Consider the following 19,521-nt stretch of genomic DNA (forward strand, 5'->3'; position numbering starts at 1 on the left):
TGAGTTTTTCTGAAATGGTTTTTGGGGGCATGTGGCATTTAGGAAGCCCCTATGGTGCCAGAACAGCAAAAAAAAAAAAAAAAACAACACATGGCATACTATTTTGGAAACTACACCCCTGAAGGAATGTAACAAGGGGAACAGTGAGCCTTAACACCCCACAGGTGTTTGACGACTTTTCGTTAAATTCGGATGTGTAAATGAAAAAAACATTTTTTTTCACTATAATGGTGGTTTTTCCCCAAATTTTAAATTTTTACAAGGGGTAATAGGAGAAAATTCCCTCCAAAATTTGTAACCCCATTTCTGAGTATTGATATACCCCATGTGTGGACGCCAAGTGCTCTGCTGGCGCACTACAATGCTCAGAAGAGAAGGAGCGCTTTTGGGCTTTTGGAGAGAGAATTTGGTTGGAATAGAAGTCAGGGCCATGTGCGTTTACAAAGCCCTCCCTCCGTGGTGCCAGAACAGTGTACCCCCCCCCCCCATGTGACCCCATTTTGGAAACTACACCCCTGACAGAATTTAATAAGGGGTGCAGTGAGCTTTTACACCCCCACTGGCGTTTGACAGGTCTTTGGAACAGGGCTGTGGAGTCAGAGTTGAGGAGTCAGAGTCGGACCAAATTTTGGGTACCTGGAGTTGGTGTCGGCAAATAATGCACAGACTCCGACTCCTACTAAATTTAGATTGGAATAAAAAAAAAAGCAAGGATTAAAATAAAGACCAATGCATGCAGTGCCTCACGTAACCGCAAATCGAACACGTTAAGTGACCGCGAAGAAGCATGCTTTTCATGTGCTTCACTATATGGCATGCAATGCACAATTAGGAGCGGCAATACTTATACTTTCCATAGTGTTGTGTTCTGTTGTTACAGGGAATACATGGGTAACCTAGCCTCTCACTGATAAGGGATTAAGTAATATGTTTTTTTGCAGGACTAGAGACACTTGTATAAGGGAAGGGAATGGAGGGTCAATAGTTCAAGGCTGAAGCTGTAAATCATTGGAAAAACTGCTGCCATTCAGCTAAGGCTATAAAAACTTGTAAACTCCAATTGTTAGCTTAAACTTCAAACATGGCTATGGGATTCTACTAGGGAAATCCTGTTTTATAATAAATGCCCCTTCCTGGATCCTCCCACTACCCTATCTTCAGCAGCAGATCAGCACACAAAAAGGAGAAGGCAGCAGCTTCTGCCCAACTACCTCTCTGCTAGAAGAGCTTAGAAGAACTTGGTGGAACAGCTTCTTGGATTCAACTGTAAGTGTTTCTAAATACATTCAAGAGGAGTCGGAGTCGGGGAGTCGGAAGTACAAAAAACTGTGCAGTTTTTCATTTTCACGGACCACTGTTCCAAAAATCTGTCAGACACCTGTGGGGCGTAAATGCTCACTGCACCCCTTATTACATTATGTGAGGGGTGTAGTTTCCAAAATGTGGGGTCACATGTGGGGGCAGGGTCCATTGTTCTGGCACTATGGGGGCTTTCTAAACACGTGTGGCCTTCAATTCTGGACAAATTTTCTCTCTAAAAGCCCAATGGCGCTCCTTCTCTTCTGAGCATTGTAGTGCTTTTTTTTCCTATTTTCCCATGTGAAAATGAAAAATTTAGGGTAACACCAGCATTATAGTTAAAAAAATTTTTTTTTCATTTTCCCATCCAACTTTAACGAAAATTCGTCATACACATGTGGGGTGTTAAGGCTCACTATACCCCTTTTTACATTGCGTGAGGGGTATTTATTTTTTTTGCGTTTGTGTCAGAACCGCTGTAAAATCAGCCACCCCTGTGCAAATCATCTATTTAGGCCTCAAATGTATATAGTGCGCTCTCACTCCTGAGCCTTGTTGAGCGTATGCAGAGTATTTTACGCCCACATATGGGGTATTTCCGTACTCAGGAGAAATTGCGTTACAAAATTTGGGGGGTCTTTTTTTCCTTTTACCTCTTGTGAAAATAAAAAGTATGGGGAAACACCAGCATGTTAGTGTAAAATGTTAAATTTTTTTACACTAACAGACTGGTGTAGACCCCAACTTTTCCTTTTCAGAAGGGGTAAAAGGAGAAAAAGCCCCCCAAAATTTGTAACGCAATTGCTCCCGAGTACGGAAATACCCCATATGTGGCCCTAAACTGTTTCCTTGAAATATGACAGGGCTCCAAAGTGAGAGAGCACCATGCGTGTCACGATTCGGCTTACAGGTTGTGGATCCTCTGTGTCAGCGAGGGATTGGCGTGGACCGTGCTGGTGGACCGGTTCTAAGAGGCTACTGGTGTTCACCAGAGCCCGCCGCAAAGCGGGATGGTCTTGCTGCGGCAGTAGCAACCAGGTCGTATCCACTAGCAACGGCTCAACCTCGCTGACTGCTGAAAAGGCGTGGGACAGAAGGACTAGGCAGAGGCAAGGTCAGACGTAGCAGAAGGTCGGGGCAGGCGGCAAGGTTCGTAGTCAAGTTGGATAGCAGGAGTTCAGGTAACACAGGCTTGGACAACACTAAACGCTTTCACTGGCACAAGGCAACAAGATCCGGCAAGGGAGTGCAGGGGAAGTGATGTGATATAGCCAGGGAGCAGGTGGAAGCCAATTAAGCTAATTGGGCCAGGCACCAATCATTGGTGCACTGGCCCTTTAAGTCTCAGAGAGCTGGCGCGCGCGCGCGCCCTAGAGAGCGGAGCCGCGCGCGCCAGCACATGACAGCAGGGGACCGGGACGGGTAAGTGACTTGGGATGCGATTCGCGAGCGGGCGCGTCCCGCTGTGCGAATCGCATCCCCGACGGCCATATCAGTGCAGCGCTCCCGGTCAGCGGGACCGACCGGGGCGCTGCAGGGAGAGAGACGCCGTGAGCGCTCCGGGGAGGAGCAGGGACCCGGAGCGCTCGGCGTAACAATGCGCATTTGAGGACTATATTAGGGATTGCATAGGGGTGGACATAGGGGTATTCTACACCAGTGATTCCCAAACAGGGTGCCTCCAGCTGTTGCTAAACTCCCAGCATCCCTCGACAGTCAGTTGCTGTCCGGAAATGCTGGGAGTTATTGCTTTTCAACAGGTGGAGGCTCCGTTTTGGAAACACTGCCATACAATAAGTTTTTCACTTTTTTTTGGGGGGGGGGGGGGGGGGGGCAGTGTAAAGGGGTGTATATGTAGTGGTTGCCCTTTATTATGTGTTAGTGTAGTGTAGTGTTTTTAGGGTACATTCACACAGGCGGAGGTTTACGGTGAGTTTGCCACAGCTCAAACTTGAAGCAGGAAACTCACTGTAAACCCGCCCCTGTGAATGTACCCTGTACATTCACATGGGGGGCAAACATCCAGCTGTTGCAAACTACAACTCCCAGCATGCACTGACAGACTGTGCATGCTGGGAGTTGTAGTTTTGCAACAGCTGGAGGCACCCTGGTTGGAAAACCTTCAGTTAGGTTCTATTACGTAACTCAGTATGTTCCAACCAGTGTGCCTCCAGCTGTTGCAAAACTATAACTCCCAGCATGTACTGATCGCCGAAGAACATACTGGGAGATGTAGTTATACAACAGCTGGAGGTACGCAACTACAACTCCCAGCATGGCGAGAAAGCCGTTTGCTGTTCATGCATGCTGGGAGTTGTAGTTTTGTAAGATCTGAAGGCCACAGTTTAGAAACCACCGCACAGTGATCTCCAAACTGTGGCCCTCCAGATGTTGCAAAATACAAATCCCAGCATGCCCACACAGCAGTTTGCTGTCTGGGCATGCTGGGATTTGTAGTTTTGCAACAACTGGAGGGCTACAGTTGAGAGACCACTGTATAGTGGTCTCCAAACTGTAGCCCTCCAGATTTTGCTAGGCAACTCACCGACTTCAGTAGGATCGCTGCACGCCGCACCAGAGGGGAGAGAGGATAGCCGCCGGCGGCAGCAAGGGAGCTCCACCGCCGCCGGTCACAGGACAGTTCCCCGCCCTTTTCCATTTTTTATAGTTCCCCCGTCTTGCCCGTAATACCGTCGGTGGGCAGAACGTGGGAACTGAACTTTAGCCCCCCGCGCCCCCAATCTTCTATTGGTAGGTCGCTTCTGACCCGCCAATAGCAGGGATAGGAGGGGTGGCACCCCTGCCACCTAACTCCTATCCCTTCAGGGGGACCGGGGGTGTCTTGGACACTTCCGATCCCCCTTATTTTCCGGGTCACTGCAGACCCGTATGACCGGAATCGATGCAGGTTGCCGGTCTAAATTGACCCCCCTGGGCGACCCCAGGACCCCCCTGGGCGATATGCCTGGATGGTTGCTGTTAGATAACAGCAGCCATCCCTGCCTGATCACCCTGTCCGGTGACGTGGTGATCCTGGAAAAACACGCCGTAAATGTATGGCGCTGTGCGCTAAGCAGCGCCGTACATTTACGTTGCATGTCCTTAAGGGGTTAAATGTTTGTCATGCAGATTCTGCAGAGATGAATCGTGGCTGGGAAAAGTCTTCATGATGGGCCGGATGGAAATATGTAAATGACTCTGATCAGAAAAGACATTACATGTGAGTATGTCATCAGCTTTATTGTCTACAGAGCCTGGGTAGAGCTGGTATCTACCTTAATATTGGAAGTATGTGTGGCACTATTGGTCTGTATATAGTGGATATGATTTAATAACAGAAAAAAGGTATTGTCCATTCAGTTTATAGTATAACGGTAGTGGTCATGGTGTGGCGGTATTATGTGCCCCTTGAATAAGGGTATTTTGGTAATATGGTTCTCGTTATACTGAATTTGGTCAGTTTTAAAATCTGTCCTGGGGTCCACAGGATTCCAGTTACGCTTAGAACATAGGTATATAATTTCACAGCTTTGTGTTCATTAAAAAAGTATTCTATTATTCCACATACATTAAGGTTGAAAATGCAATAACATATAGCATAAGGATAACAAAATTTTACAGAACATTACTTATTAACATGGTTCATGATAGGTGATAAAGTCTGTAAATCTGTATGCTCAGAATGTGCAGGCAACCAGCAATAAATCGCATTGCAACCATTTGTAAAATAACTAAGGTCACTTACTGTTAGGATAGAAAGATAAGCTGCACAAAATATGCAGCAAATCCTGCACGTGTGTACTTTTGACATGCTATAGTGACATACAAAAAGATCCAATCTGCTGAGTACTTCTCTCTGATTATTCTAGCAGTTGGTGTGGATCTCAGTATTCAGACCCCCAACAATTGCTAGTACTCAGTAGATCGGTTCTCACCCCATCTCTCTCCTCACTCCAGGAAACGCGTCCCATAGATATTCTATAGAATACATCAGGTAGAAAGGGAAGAAAGCAGAGATTGCGCTGTTATCCCAAAAAAGATTTTTGTTTTAGAAAAGGTAGTATGGAACCGCTCACCTTATTGTGTTGCACTAATGACAGGTACAACACTGTAGTATGCTTGTGGGGTTTGCGGCAAGGTCCGGGAGCCGCTCGCTGTCGTTACCGCGTACAGCGCTGTGGAGTGCAGAGAGATGAATGTCCAGGGTATTCCTGGCAGGGAATCACCCCAGTTCCGACTTGGATGCTTCGGCACTTCACCGGAATAACAGGACACAGTTGCAGAAGAGGTTTAATGTATTAACTTTTTTTTCCCCCCAATGTACAGGTGTATACAAAGGTACATAAGAAGTCACACAGGTGTGCAGTATTCAGTGGACAACGTGTTTCTAGTGGCAGAATCCTCTCTTCATCAGGTCCTGATGAAGAGAGGATTCCGCCACTAGAAACACGTTGTCCACTGAATACTGCACACCTGTGTGACTTCTTATGTACCTTTGTATACACCTGTACATTGGAAAAAAATTGGTCAAGTGCCAAAGCATCCAGGAATACCCCAAACATTCATCTCTCTGCATAGAATACAGCAGCAAAGACACAGGGGGTTTAAATTACAGTGACACTTTAAATAGGTATATATTAGAGAGGCAAATATTATTCACAATTTTTAGCAACAATTTTAAACTTTCACACTTAAAAATTCTATAAAATGATCCATAACTTTTTTAATAATTTGCCTTTTCTTTGGAAAGAAGCACTTAAAAAGTACCTGTCACCAAACTAGACTTTTAATATATTGTTCCTTATGTTATTCTAAGACACTTTGCTGTTTACTTGCTGTTAAAATCTCAACCTTTATATGTTTTTAATGTGACTGAAAAAACGGCCACTAGGTGGCTCTATTCTATTCCCTGCACAAGTCAAATAGTTAGTTTGATCTCGTCCCGGCCTTGCAGTAGACCAAACTCAGGAAGTGCATGTGGGGCATGGACTTCAATGATGTCACACCTGTTGGGGAACACCCACTTTCTCCTGGGGAAGGGGAAATGTATGATACATACAATTTTTTTTTCAGGGCAGGAGGGGTGTTAGGAGTAGTTAGGGGATATAATCTGAGTGAGTTTAGAAAATATTGTTTGATGACAGGTACTCTTTAACCACTGATTCTCTTTTCTTATTTTATCAGTGGGGGTCTGAACACCTTTTGACATGTCTCTTTAAGTGACAGGGACACTTTAAGATATCTAAAAGTGTCTACTAATGCACTGCATCTCATGCTGTGAAATGGGCTTCTCATCTAAGATACCCCCGTTTTTTTTTGGTAAGGTGCAGCTGAGCATGTTATACAGGCTTTTCCTTGACTGCAGCTGTTCGTAGTCAAACAAACTGACTTATGTTGTGCTCATTTTAATAGTTTACTAGATTCAGGTCACAAATGGCAGATACATTGAGATATCTTTTTTTATTTTGGCATACATGACTACCACTGGTGTAGTTCAGGAATCTCTATTTTCTGACTAGTAAAGTCCCAGTGGAAAAAGGTTAACTTATGCTTACTGTATTGTGTACTTAAAGGGGTATTCCACCCCTAGACATCTTATACCCTATCCAAAGGATAGGGGATAAGATGTCTGATTGCGGGGGGTCGCGCTGCCGGGGACCCCCACAATCTCGGCAGCGACACTCCAGACATCCGGTGCACGTAGTGAACTTCGCTCTGTGCCGTATAACTAGCGATGAGGTGCAGAGGCTTGTGACATCACAGCCATGCCCCCTCAATTTAAGTCTATGGGAGGGGGCGTCACCCCCTCTCCCATAGACTTGTATTGGAGGAGAGTGGCCGTTATGTCACAAGCGTGGCTCTAAACGAACACCGGGTGCAACAGGATTGGGGATAAGATGTCTAGGGACGGAGTACCCCTTTAAGTTTTCTTATTACTTTCTGTGTATATGTTATTTGTTACAATCTTTTATTTTATTTTGCATCTTGCTGGGGCAGATTTCATAAACAAAATACGCTAGGCTTTTGACTTAAGATGCTTTCACACTATAAAATTCATCCATTTTAAAGATCCGTTTGATGTTCCGTTATGAAAACCCTGAAAATCGTCCATTAAAAGTCCGTTAGAAAATCCCATACGTGTGTTAGAAAATCCCATTATAGTCTATGGGATTTTTACATTATCCGTAAAACATTTTTACATTAATCCGTTATAGTCCGTTATTAATAACGGACGTTATTTTGTGATGGAAGATGGTAACGGGAGAAATAGTGCATGCACTATTTCTTCCGTTCATTCTCCCGGATCAAACGGATCTTTAAAACGGATGAATTTTATAGTGTGAAAGCAGCCTTAGACGCATAAAAAAAAACTGGTGCATGTGCCTTGTACCACATTCATTATGTGTTTTAGACACTTTTACACCAATGAAAGTGTCTAGAAATGGAAAATTATTTACAAACGGTGTGACATAAAATACTGATCTAGATAATGGAAACCAAGAGGTGGCATAAGGATGTAAAAAGTGTCTAACATGCAACATGATGTCCTTAACCCCTTAAAGACGCAGGGTTTTTCCGTTTTTTCATTTTTTCCTCATCACTTTCTAAAAATCATAACCCTTTCAATTTTGCACCTAAAATTCCATATTATGGCTTATTTTTTGTGCCATCAATTCTCCTTTGCAGTGACAGTCATTTTACAAAAAAAATCGACGGCGAAACGGAAAAAAAATTGTGCGACAAAATTGAAGAAAAAATGCCATTTTGTAAATTTTTGGGACTTCCATTTCTACGCAATGTATTTTTTGGTAAAAATGATACCTTATCTTTATTCTGTAGGTCCATACGGTTAAAATTATACCCTACTTATATAGGTTTGATTTTGTATTAGTTCTGAAAAAAATCATAACTACATGCAGGGAAATTTATACGTTTAAAATTGTCATCTCCTGACCCCTATAACTTTTTTATTTTTCCACGTACCGGGCAGTATGATGGCTCATTTTATTGCACTGTGATCTGAAGTTTTTATAGGTACCATTTTTATATTGATTGGCCTTTAATTTTTTCATGATATAAAAATTTACCAAAAATACGCTATTTTGGACTTAGGAATTTTTTTGCGCCTACGCCATTGACTGTGCAGGTTAATTAATGATATATTTTTATAGTTCGGACATTTCCGCACACGGCGATACCACATATGTTAATTTTTTATTCAAATTTTTATTAGGGCAGGTGTTAAACGATCTTTATTAACTTTTTTTCACACTTTTTTTTTTGCAGTGTTATAGCACCCCTAGTGGCTATTACACTGCACATACCGGTCTCATACACAGATCATCGCCGTGTCAGGCTTAGAGCAATCAATCGATGATCGGACGCAATGGAGGCAGGTAAAGGGATCTCCACTCGCGTTCTAGTTGATCGGGACATCGCGATTTCATCGCAATGGTCCCGATCAGCCCGACTGAGCTACCGGGAAGCTTTTACTTTCCTTTTAGACGTGGCAATCAAATTTGAACGCCACGTCTAAAGGGTTAATAGCGTGCGGCACAAAGATCAGTGCCGCACGCTATTAGCCCAGGGTCCCGGCTTTCATTAGCCTGGACCAACCCAGTATGACGCGGCATGACCCCGCGTTATATACCGGGACCAGAAGCAGGGCGTACAGGTACGCCCTGCGTCCTTAAGAAGTTAATCTATCACATGGTGTGCACCATCTTCTGCCTGACTCCTCTACTATGCTGTCTACAAATAATACTATATCACTGTTCTTCCTTATTATTCCTTATTATCTAAAATGATTGACAACTAAGATTTCTAAAATCAACAATTGGTAAAATGAAACTAGGACTCACCTTGATGATATCATAAGAGCTGTAAGAAGAGCCTGTGCCATACCCATTGCAAAACGGAAAGGATTCTTTCGTACAATTATTAGATAAATAAGAGGCAACACAATAATGGAATGAATCGCAAGTCTGTAAGAGAAATCACAAGATAATGAAATGTGTCAACCTGATACTTTAATAGTCATTTTAATTATCATCAAATTTTGAAGCAAGACAAAATAATAACAAAATATTATATATATGGCACAAGAAGACTTTTTATAGTAATGTTGATTTACAGTGACCCCTTCGACTTACGATGGCCCCGACATACAATCATTTCAACATACGATGGGCTCTCAGAGGCCATTGCATGTTGAAGGCAGCATCAATATACGATGCTTTTGTATGTCGGGGCCATCGCCTAAACGGATATCTGGCAGCGCAGACTGCTTCAGCTGCCGCTGGATAGCCATTTAATGTGCCCCATTTGCCCCTGTGTCATTCATCTGTTCCCGCAGACTGTCCTCTTCATGCTCCGCTGCATGGATGTCGTTCACCTTCATCGTCATCATGTCGCCGTGCACGCCGTACCATGATCAAATAGGTGCGGCGTGCGCGGCGACGTGATGACAGCGATGGACACCGACGATCCAGGGCAGCGGTGACGGTTTGGATCGGTGGGGACACGTGAGTATAACTTTCTCTATTATTATTGCACGGATCCCTCAACATACGATAAATTCAAGTAACGATGGTTCATTTGGAATGAATTACCATCGTATGTTGAGGGATCACGGTATACTTATTTATTTAAATTAACAGAATGTTGAAATATAAGTTATAAAAATATTGCATACCCACTGAGCACTGTTGCCATATAAAGACCAAGCTTGCGGAAAATCTCCCAGTCATTAACTTCAATTATCTTCCCTGCAATTAAAAACAAGATGCCAAGGGGCATGTACCTAAAATGCATCAAAGGAATAATTGTGTTAATTGAATAAGAAGTTATAGTAAAGCAATTCCATCCTGATATATAAAAGTGCACTCAGAAAGGGTCAAGGATTTGCAGAAAGAAGACCAACTTATGAACCGTATTCTTCTAAAAGCTCACTGCCAAGGTCCAGTTAGCAGGGTTTTTCCGTTTTTGCATTTTCATTTTTTCCTCATCACCTTCTAAAAATCATAACACTTATTTTGCACATAAAATTCCATATGACGGCTTATTTTTTGCACCACCAATTCTACTTTGCAGTGACATTAGTCATTTTACCAAAAAATCCACGGCAAAACGTAAGATAAATTCAGTGCGCGACAAAATTAAAGAAAAAATTTCATTTTGTAACTTTTGGGGCTTCTGTTTCTATGCATTTTTCTGTAAAAATGACATCTTATCTTTATTCTGTAGGTTCATACGATTAAAATGATACCCTACTTATATAGGTTGGATTTTATTGTACTTTGGAAAAAAAATCATAACTACATGCAGGAAAATTAATACGTAAAAAATTCTCATCTTCTAACGCCTATAACTTTTTTATTTTTCCGCAAACGGGCCGGTATGAGGGCTCATTTTTTGCAACGTGTTCTGAAGTTTTGGTACCATTTTTGCATTGATCGGACTTTTTGATGGCTTTTTATAAATTTTTTCATTATATAAAAAGTGACCAAAAATACGCTATGTTGGACTTTGGAATTTTTTTGCGCGTACGCCATTGACGGTGCAGTTTAATTAACAATATATTTTTATCCTTCGGACATTTCCGCACGCGGCGATACCACATATGTTTATTTTTATTTACACAGTTCTTTTTTTATGGGAAAAGGGGGGTGATTTAAACTTTTATTAGGGAAGGGGTTAAATGACCTTTATTAACTTTTTTTTTTTTGCAGTGTTATAGCTCCCATAGGGGACTATAACACTGCACACACTGATCTTTTACCCTGATCCCTGCAAAGCCATAGCTTTTCATGGACCAGCGTTCCAGGGGCTCGATTGCTCAAGCCTGTAGCTCAGGCTTGGAGCAATCAAACGCCGATCGGACGCATCAGAGCAAGGAAAGTGGGTCTCTGCTCGCGTCCTAGCTGATCGGGGCATCGCGTTTTTATTGCGATAGTCCCGAGTAGCCCAACTGAGCTGCCGGGAAGTGTTTACTTTCATTTTTAAACGTGGTGATCAACTTTGATCACTGCGTTTAAAGGGTTAATAGTGCGCGGCACAACGATTGCCGCTATTAGCCCAGGGTCCCAGCTATCGTTAGCAGCCGGGACCAATCCAGTGTGATGCAGGGTCACAGTGTGACCCCGTTTTAAACACCGGGATCGGGCTTAGGGCGTACAGGTAAGCCCTACCTCCTGAAGGAGTTAAAAATGACCCATTCATTCCAAAACTGTATTTTAAAATGTTCATAGACTTATTTTTTCCAACAACATGTAACATTAAAGGGGTACTCCCGTGGAAAACTTTTTTTTTAAATCAACTGGTGCCAGAAAGTTAAACAGATTTGTACGTCTATTAAAAAATCTTAATCCTTCCAGTACTTTTTAGGGGCTGTATACTACAGAGGAAATGCTTTTCTTTTTGGATTTCTCTTCTGTCATGACCACAGTGCTCTCTGCTGACCTCTGCTGTCCATTTAAGAAACTGTCCAGAGCAGGAGAAAATCCCCATAGCTAACATATGCTGCTCTGGACAGTTCCTAAAATGGACAGCAGAGGTCAGCAGAGAGCACTGTGGTCATGACAGAAGAGAAATCCAAAAAGAAAAGCATTTCCTCTGTAGTATACAGCCCCTAAAATGTACTGGAAGGATTAAGATTTTTTAATAGAAGTCATTTACAAATCTGTTCAACAGTTGATTTAAAAAAAAAAAAAAAGTTTTCCACTGGAGTACCCCTTTACAGGGGTTATCCACCATAAGGTGATTTTAGTAGTAAGTACCTGCCAGAACTGGGTATTTCCTGTTGAATTTTGTTCTCTAAACTACAATTCCCATAGTTCCATAGCAGGGGTGTTGAAATTTGATCCACCCCACTAGCCCACCTACAGCTGTTGCAAAATGAACTTTCTCCCACCCAGCGGTCACTCCACCCATTGAAGCAGGACAGACTCCCTCTGATCACCTGACTAGTGATGTCAGGCCTCGGCCGTATTGCAACCTGGGAAATCCCGAGACATGAGTAATTTTGTAAGCTGTTAAAAATAAATATTGTGGTGAAAATCACATAAGAATTATAAGAAAACCATCACACACAGGTACAGACACTATATTATGAATTACACTAACTTTACAGCTCCTGTAGCATAATCAAATAAAGATCCTGGAATACCCCTTTAAGTTAGCCTAAAGGCATATAGCCTTTATATAACTATATTATACATATAGTAGCAGCGATGTTCTCAGAGTTGACACCATTTACACCAACAGAAATATTCCAATTGTTTCAGGGTTTGTTTTTTTCAATAAGGAGCATGTGTTGTTTGTTGGGTAAAATAAATGGTCATCACTTACCACATGATGATTTGGACTATTTGCATTGTCGCTTCATTTAAGGCATTGAAAAAATCCACCAAAACTTGGCCCTTTTCCCCCATTTTTCCAATGACAATTCCAAATACGAGACAAAAAACAATAAGGCCTAAGACATTGACTCCATCAGTGTAGAGGCCAACAATTTTGTATTCCTTTGTTTTGTTCTGTAAGGGCAAAAACAATTCTAACTTAAAAAGTACAAAAGGACAGTTTTATCAGACAATCACCTGTCAAATTTATCAAAAAATAGAAAATTGGATGTTTCACCAATGCTACTCCTTCTCATGTACATCTCACCTATTTAAATATGCAGCTTTTTTTCCCAAGCCCCCCTCCTCTCTAACTGTATTGTCTCTTCTACTAACAGAGCATTTTTTGTCTTTGCTGAATGCTGCTGAGACACATCTCCACTACCTTTTAGACATTAAATCAATCCCCTCTTAGGTTAGGTTCACATGCGTCCAGCCAGAAGCTAGAACATTAGCATCCAACGTCCCATTTGTTGCCCCATAGGCTGAATTGGGTTTCGGCGTTGGACCTATGAACCATACAGCATGTTTGCTATCCAACATGGATTTGCCATATAAAAAAACAAAAACAATCATGCTGCGTCTTTTGATCCAGCGTCTGCAGGCCAGTTGGCAAATATGCAGAATGCTGAATTATTTGAAACAAGGCCTTATAAAACACCCAAGAGCTTTCTCTGAATATACAGTAAAGTCTCAGAGGTCCGTTTCAGAATTACTTCCTTCTTCCAGGAAGAAAGAAATTCCGAAACGGACGTTGGGGTGGGCGTTCTTGTGGCTCCTTGGTGTGGTTATGTCATGTGGGTATTGCATCGCTGTTGTACTTTGTGTACTTAACCTTTAGGGCATGCGCAATTAGGTAACAACCCCCCCGCCCCTTTAATTGTTATACATATCTTTAGTCTTTTCATACATCGTAATACATATACTGTTTCCAACACCCCCCCCAACCTTGGTGCCTAAGCATGTTCATTCTTGAATTGTTTTCATGTATGCTTTCAATAAAGATTGATATCTATTTGCATATTTTCTACTCCAAAGTTATTTCTCTGTAGGTTTGCAGCAGTTCACCTTGTTGCATGTAGCAGATTTCCACAGAGTCCATTACATGTTGCAAGTACACAGGTGATCCTCCCCACAACATAGCTAGTGTCACACGGTTTGTTGGTTAATTCTTATTTTATAGATGTATAAAAACAATATTACACTATGTATTAAAAAAAGAAATTGGGACAATTTCGATCTTATCTGGTTTAACATTGCATATTACCTCCTGATCTCCTGTCAAAAACAGATTGAAAGTATCATTCTTTTCAATGGTGCTGTTCTTGTCATTTGATGGCTTCAGTTCTTCACGCTTGGTCTTGTACTGTAATAGAAAATGTTCTTTGTCTTATAGTCTTAGACTCTTCAACTGTATACAACATATGTATTCTGGCCTCTGCTAGGTAGCTGGTTGTGTTGAAATAAGTTAAAATGAGTCAGCTAATTCTGGTACTGGTACTGCCTTTAAATCTGTGCCACAACTTATTGGGCGATTTTATATGAATTTTACTATACATAAACTGTAAGGGTGCATTCACACCACATTTTCCTAATACAGTCACGGGTCACCATACCACAGTTTTAAGACCGGCCACAAAACCAGATACGGGGCACAAATGAGCTAGCCTTAGTTTAAAGTCTGGAAGTAATCTGCAGACTACAGCATGTTGTAAATTAAGCTAGATTTTATCTAAAATGTATAAGAACTTTACTAGTTCATAAAGTCATAACTACGTATAAGCTGAAAAAATACTTTTTTTTACATGAAAATGGACACTTACAATGCAAAATGGTTTCCACCAGAATTTGTCAAGAATACTCTAAAATCTTTTTAGGCATGGCAGCTAATAATAAAAATGCTGCTCTAGTATCTTTTTAAATTGATGTTAAGGCCTTAAACTGATCAGTTGTCATATGTCTGTGTACACAAATAATAATTATCCAAGTTAAAGGAATAGTCCGGTACAGATTATTCTTATTGTATCCTAAAAAGTGAAAATAAATTTTCACTTACCTTCCTACGTTCCCTTGTAGCTCCACTACAGCTGATCGGTTCCTACTTACCATAGCATGGAACGTCAGTAGGAAGAAGATAGCCCGGCCGACCAATCAGCTGTAGCGGAGCTCCGAGGGAACGGAGCTCTAGTATTGCTTTTTAAGTTGATGTTAAGGCCTTAAACTGATCAGTTGTCATATGTCTGTGTACACAAATAATAATTATCCAAGTTAAAGGAATAGTCCGGTACAGATTATTCTTATTGTATCCTAAAAAGTGAAAATAAATTTTCACTTACCTTCCTACGTTCCCTTGTAGCTCCACTACAGCTGATCGGTTCCTACTTACCATAGCATGTAACGTCAGTAGGAAGAAGATAGCCCGGCCGACCAATCAGCTGTAGCGGAGCTCCGAGAGAACGTAGGAAGGTGAGTGAAAGTTATTTTCACTTTTTTTTGCAGCCCGGGCAGGATAGAATAAGAATAGTCCATACCAGACTATTCCTTTAATAAAAAGTGTATTGGCAGAAGCAACATCACACCTCAGTGCCATTTATTAAGAGGTAGAGTCCCAGAGGACAGTAGATTCAGAGATCAGAGGAAATGTTTAAATGGGCACTATCAATAAAACTAATTCTTGCTATTGCGCTTCTTATGGTAAATAAAAAAAAATCTTTCTAATGTACTTTGATTTATAAAAAATGAAGTTTTCTATGTTTTAATTGTGTTTAAAAAAACTGCCACTGGGGGGGCCTTGCCTGACGCCGACAGAGATGGCTGCTTGTTGAGGAGGTTCCCGCGACAGTTCTATGAGCCCTGTGACCTGGTGACCCTGCCTCATTAGATGGGGAGGACCCCCAAACGCTTCAAGAAGCCTCCCCCCACCAGCCGGGCGGATCATCTCGACCCCGGAAGCATCCGCCGGTACCTGACGGTACCCCCGGCCTCCTCACCTTCTTCACTGCCCGCCATTACGTAGCCGGCTCTGGGCCTCCGCTCTCGCTCCTGGGGACTCACTGCATCCTGTGCTGCCGACCCGCAGGCTCCTCTCTCCCAGACACCACACTACCATGGGGCGCCTGCCCGAAGCCTGCTGCCGTTCCCTACCTTCCTGCTTGGACTCCCTGGGACTCTACAGCCTCCAGCTCCCAGCACTGCTGCGACTTCCGGCTCCACTTGAGGCTCCTGCAGTGTCGCCTGACTCCGCTCCTGCACAGCCGGCGGCGGTGGTGTGTGATAGCGCCTGCTTGCTGGATAAGCCTCCCTGCTCCCCTGGTGCAGCCCGACTGCCCCTGCCAGCGGGGCCCCAGCACCCCTCCCTCTCTCCCACTGTGGGTCCACCATCTTGGGCCTCATTGGTCTCGGGCTTGCCTCCATCCTCCTTTGGCCCTAGGGCGCAGCAGCCAAGCCTACCACCCCTGGCTTCTCTCTCCTCACCCTGCACTCCTGGGGGTTTGCGACCCTCCTGTCCTGTTGCTCCCCCCTTGCTGGGGCTGCTTTCTGGGCATCAGATGCCTGGGTCTCCTGTGCCCCTCTGTTCTCCCCTCTGGACCCGGCCTCAGGCTGTGCTACACCTCCTGTGCCTCCCAAGCCGCAATGGTCTCGGACCTCCAGCAAGATGGCGGCCATCACCCCTCACCTGTCCTCTCAGAAGGTCTCCTCACCTGCACCAAGCTCTTCACTTCCACCCCCAGGGACCCCGTCCCTTTCTTGGGATGACCCTCTCCTGTCCTCTCTGCCAGATTTTAGTTTGCTCCTTTCCCAAATTCCGACTAAAGAGGACTTTCGTACACTCATTGCCGAAGTTAAAGATGCCTGCAGGGCAGAGATATCGTCCCTACGCCAGGATTTGCAACACATCTCTGACAGAATTTTTAGGTGGAGTGGCTCCTGTTATACCTATATCAATGTAGACCTGGGCAACCCAATTATGACACCAATACCTACGGTGTCCAAAATAATATGAAATAAGTACAAAAAGATTTGGGGCTCAAAGGTACTTACATCTCTGAAAGAGTCGAGGGTCTTGAAGATGCCCATGATACCACTAGGGCTTACATTGCCCAACTCCATGCTACAATCTCCTCTCAAACGGACTTCCTCTGTGACTTACATGCTCATATGGAGGACTTGGATAACAGGGGTCGGCGCAACAATATCAGGGTGGGGGGCTGCCGGAGGCAACCCATGAGGAGGATCTTCATGCCACTCATGAAGCCATCGTTAATCTTATTCTGGGGGAGCCGTCTTCTCACAAGATTAAATTGAATAGGGCGCACAGGGCCCTCCGCCCCAAGTCTAACTCCGGTAACCCAACGGACGTTATCTGCTGTGTGCACAATTTCCAGATCAAGGAAGCCATTATTGCCAAGGCAAGGTCCCTTCGGAACTTTGACGGTGCCCCTATTCTGCTCTATCAAGATTTGTCCTGCTCATGCTACGGAAGCGACGGATGCTCAAATCTTTGCTTGCTGTTCTTCGTTCTCACCAGGTGGTCTATCTGTGGAACTTTCCATTTGCCCTTCAAGCCCGCAAAGATTCTTTGCTCTTGGTCAATTGTTCACTTTGTTGCTGTGTTTTGTTTTTTCTTTGTCTCCTGTGGTATTGTCTGTTTGCTGTCTGTTTGTTTGCCCTTTTGTGTTCCTCTGTTTCCCTGGGTGTCACTATTTTTCTTCTCTTCTAGGTTCAGTTTTTCCCTCTTCTATCTTCCAGGGATTGTGCCTCGCAGGTTCGCACCAGTGGTGTTTTCTGGTCTGTTAGCTGGACTTTGTAAGTATGTGCCTTCACTGACTGTCCTCCTCTCCACATCCATTATGGTCAAGTGTGTCTCTTTGAATGTTAAGGGCCTTAACTCCCCCTCCCCTGCAGAGGGAGTTGGTCTCACAGCAGGCCGATATTGTTTTTCTTCAGAAGACACACTTTGACCATGCTTGATCTTTCCAATTTCTGCACCACCTCTATCCTCAGGCTTACTCTGCTGTTAATGACAGGAAGGTAGCTGGGGTCACAAATTCTTACCTCTAGATCCTGTCCGCTTCAAGTCTCCTCTACCTTTCTCGACCCACAGGGGCGTTACGTGATGCTGGAGGGGGCTCTGGGTGGGGTGCCTTTGCTGCTTTGTAATGTCTATGCCCCCAACACATTGCAGATACTGTTTTTGCGCTGTGTCCTTACTAAACTCCATAAATACCCCTCTTCTGCCTGGTTATTAGGGGGTGATTTTAATCTTGTTTTTTCCCTTCCCTGGAACATCACTCGGTCTTGGCGGCTCCCCCACACCTGCCCAATTGCGTCTGGCTTCCCTTTTTTGGCGGTTAATATGGGCTTCTTCTTTATATGATTTGTGGAGGCTCAATCATCCAACCGAGCGCTCTTTTAGCTTCTACTCTCACCCTCACAAACATTGATTACTTCTTTGGTAATCTTCCCATGGTACGCATGCTGTCTGATGCTTCTCTTGATCCTATCTCCTGGTCGAATCACTGTCCTGTCCTCCTTTCTTTCTCTTCCTCCCCTTCTTCTCTCCGGAGTTGTCATTGGCGTCTCAATGACTCTCTCCACAAATCGCTGCCTTCCTGGGAGTTGATTCAGAAGTGCTTGTCTGATTATTTTGCTGTTAACGAGGGCGCAGTCTCTTCCCAAGCTATTCTCTCGGAGGCTCATAAATCGGTAGTGCGTAGGCACTGTATTGCTCTGGATGCACGCTTGGAGCGTGATGCTCTGACTCTCTCCCGGGAACTCAGAGCTCAGATTGCTCGCCTTGAATCTCTATTACTGTCCACTCCCTCAGTCTCGACCCTGCAATGATTGGTGGCCGCTTGTTCTCAGTTGGGTGACCTGGCTCTTCATAGGGTTGAGAGACAGCTGCTGTATGCCAAGCAACGTTTTAATGAGAAGAGAAATAAAGCCCATACTATGTTAGCCAGGCGCCTGCGGGATCGTGCGGTTGCCCAATCTCCATCGGCTGTTAAAGATTCTTCAGGTGTTCTCCATTACCACCCTGCCGATATTCCTCGTCTTTTTGTTGACTACTACTCTGGTCTCTATTCCCTTCCTTCTCAGCTTCCGTCCGAGCCCGTGATGCTGCTCTAGATGCTTATCTTTCCCGGTGCGGTTTATCTACCCTATCAGAAGCGGATTGTGGGGTCCTTAATGCTCCTATCACAGAGGAGGAACTCTTGGGCGTTCTCAAGTCCCTTCTTGCTGGTCGCTCCCCAGGTCCGGACAGATTTACGTATTTATACTATAAGACCTTCTCTTCTACACTTGTCCCTAAACTCGTCCCTCTTTCTAACTCCTTTATGGCTTTATGGGGGGGGGGGAGGGGATGCCGTAGACTTTTTTACACTCCTTAATTAACTTGATTCCCAAGCCTGGAAAGGACTCTCATGATTGCTCCAGTTATAGACCTATTGCCCTCCTAAACTCCGACTTAAAGCTATTCTCCAAGATTTTGGCGATTCGCTTATGCTCCTTTCTCCCCTCTTTGATCCATAAGGACCAGGTTGGGGACAACACTAGGAGGGTGGTAGACCTTGTTGATCTGGTTAATCGGCAGTCAGAGCAGGCATTAATTCTCAGTTTGGATGCCAAAAAGGCCTTTGATAGGTTGGGGTGGCCGTTCATCTTTTCTACGCTCCAGAAGTTTGGAATCACTGGTAACTTTCTCACTGCTCTGCGGGGTCTCTACTTGTCTCCTACTGCTCTCCCCCCTGGTCTTCGTTTTATGTATCAAACCTTTGGCAGCTATGATTAGGGGGGGACCCGGATATCACTGGCATCTCTC

At 43.9% G+C, this 19,521-nt stretch overlaps 1 protein-coding gene across 2 annotated transcripts in view; it reads right to left on the reverse strand.

The window, feature by feature from the left end:
- Window positions 1-19,521, reverse strand: part of SLC1A1 (solute carrier family 1 member 1) — a 75,796-nt gene that overhangs the window by 12,965 nt on the left and 43,310 nt on the right. For both annotated transcript variants that reach the window (XM_056522329.1, XM_056522337.1), the window contains exons 6-9: window positions 13,966-14,064; window positions 12,649-12,833; window positions 9,995-10,102; window positions 9,162-9,284 (exon numbers count right to left, since the gene is read on the reverse strand). In XM_056522329.1, the coding sequence (XP_056378304.1) occupies window positions 9,162-9,284; window positions 9,995-10,102; window positions 12,649-12,833; window positions 13,966-14,064 (515 nt within the window). The remainder of the gene's footprint in view (window positions 1-9,161; window positions 9,285-9,994; window positions 10,103-12,648; window positions 12,834-13,965; window positions 14,065-19,521) is intronic.

Source organism: Hyla sarda, chromosome 1 (genome assembly GCF_029499605.1).
Source record: "Hyla sarda isolate aHylSar1 chromosome 1, aHylSar1.hap1, whole genome shotgun sequence".
Taxonomy (NCBI): Eukaryota; Metazoa; Chordata; class Amphibia; order Anura; family Hylidae; genus Hyla; species Hyla sarda.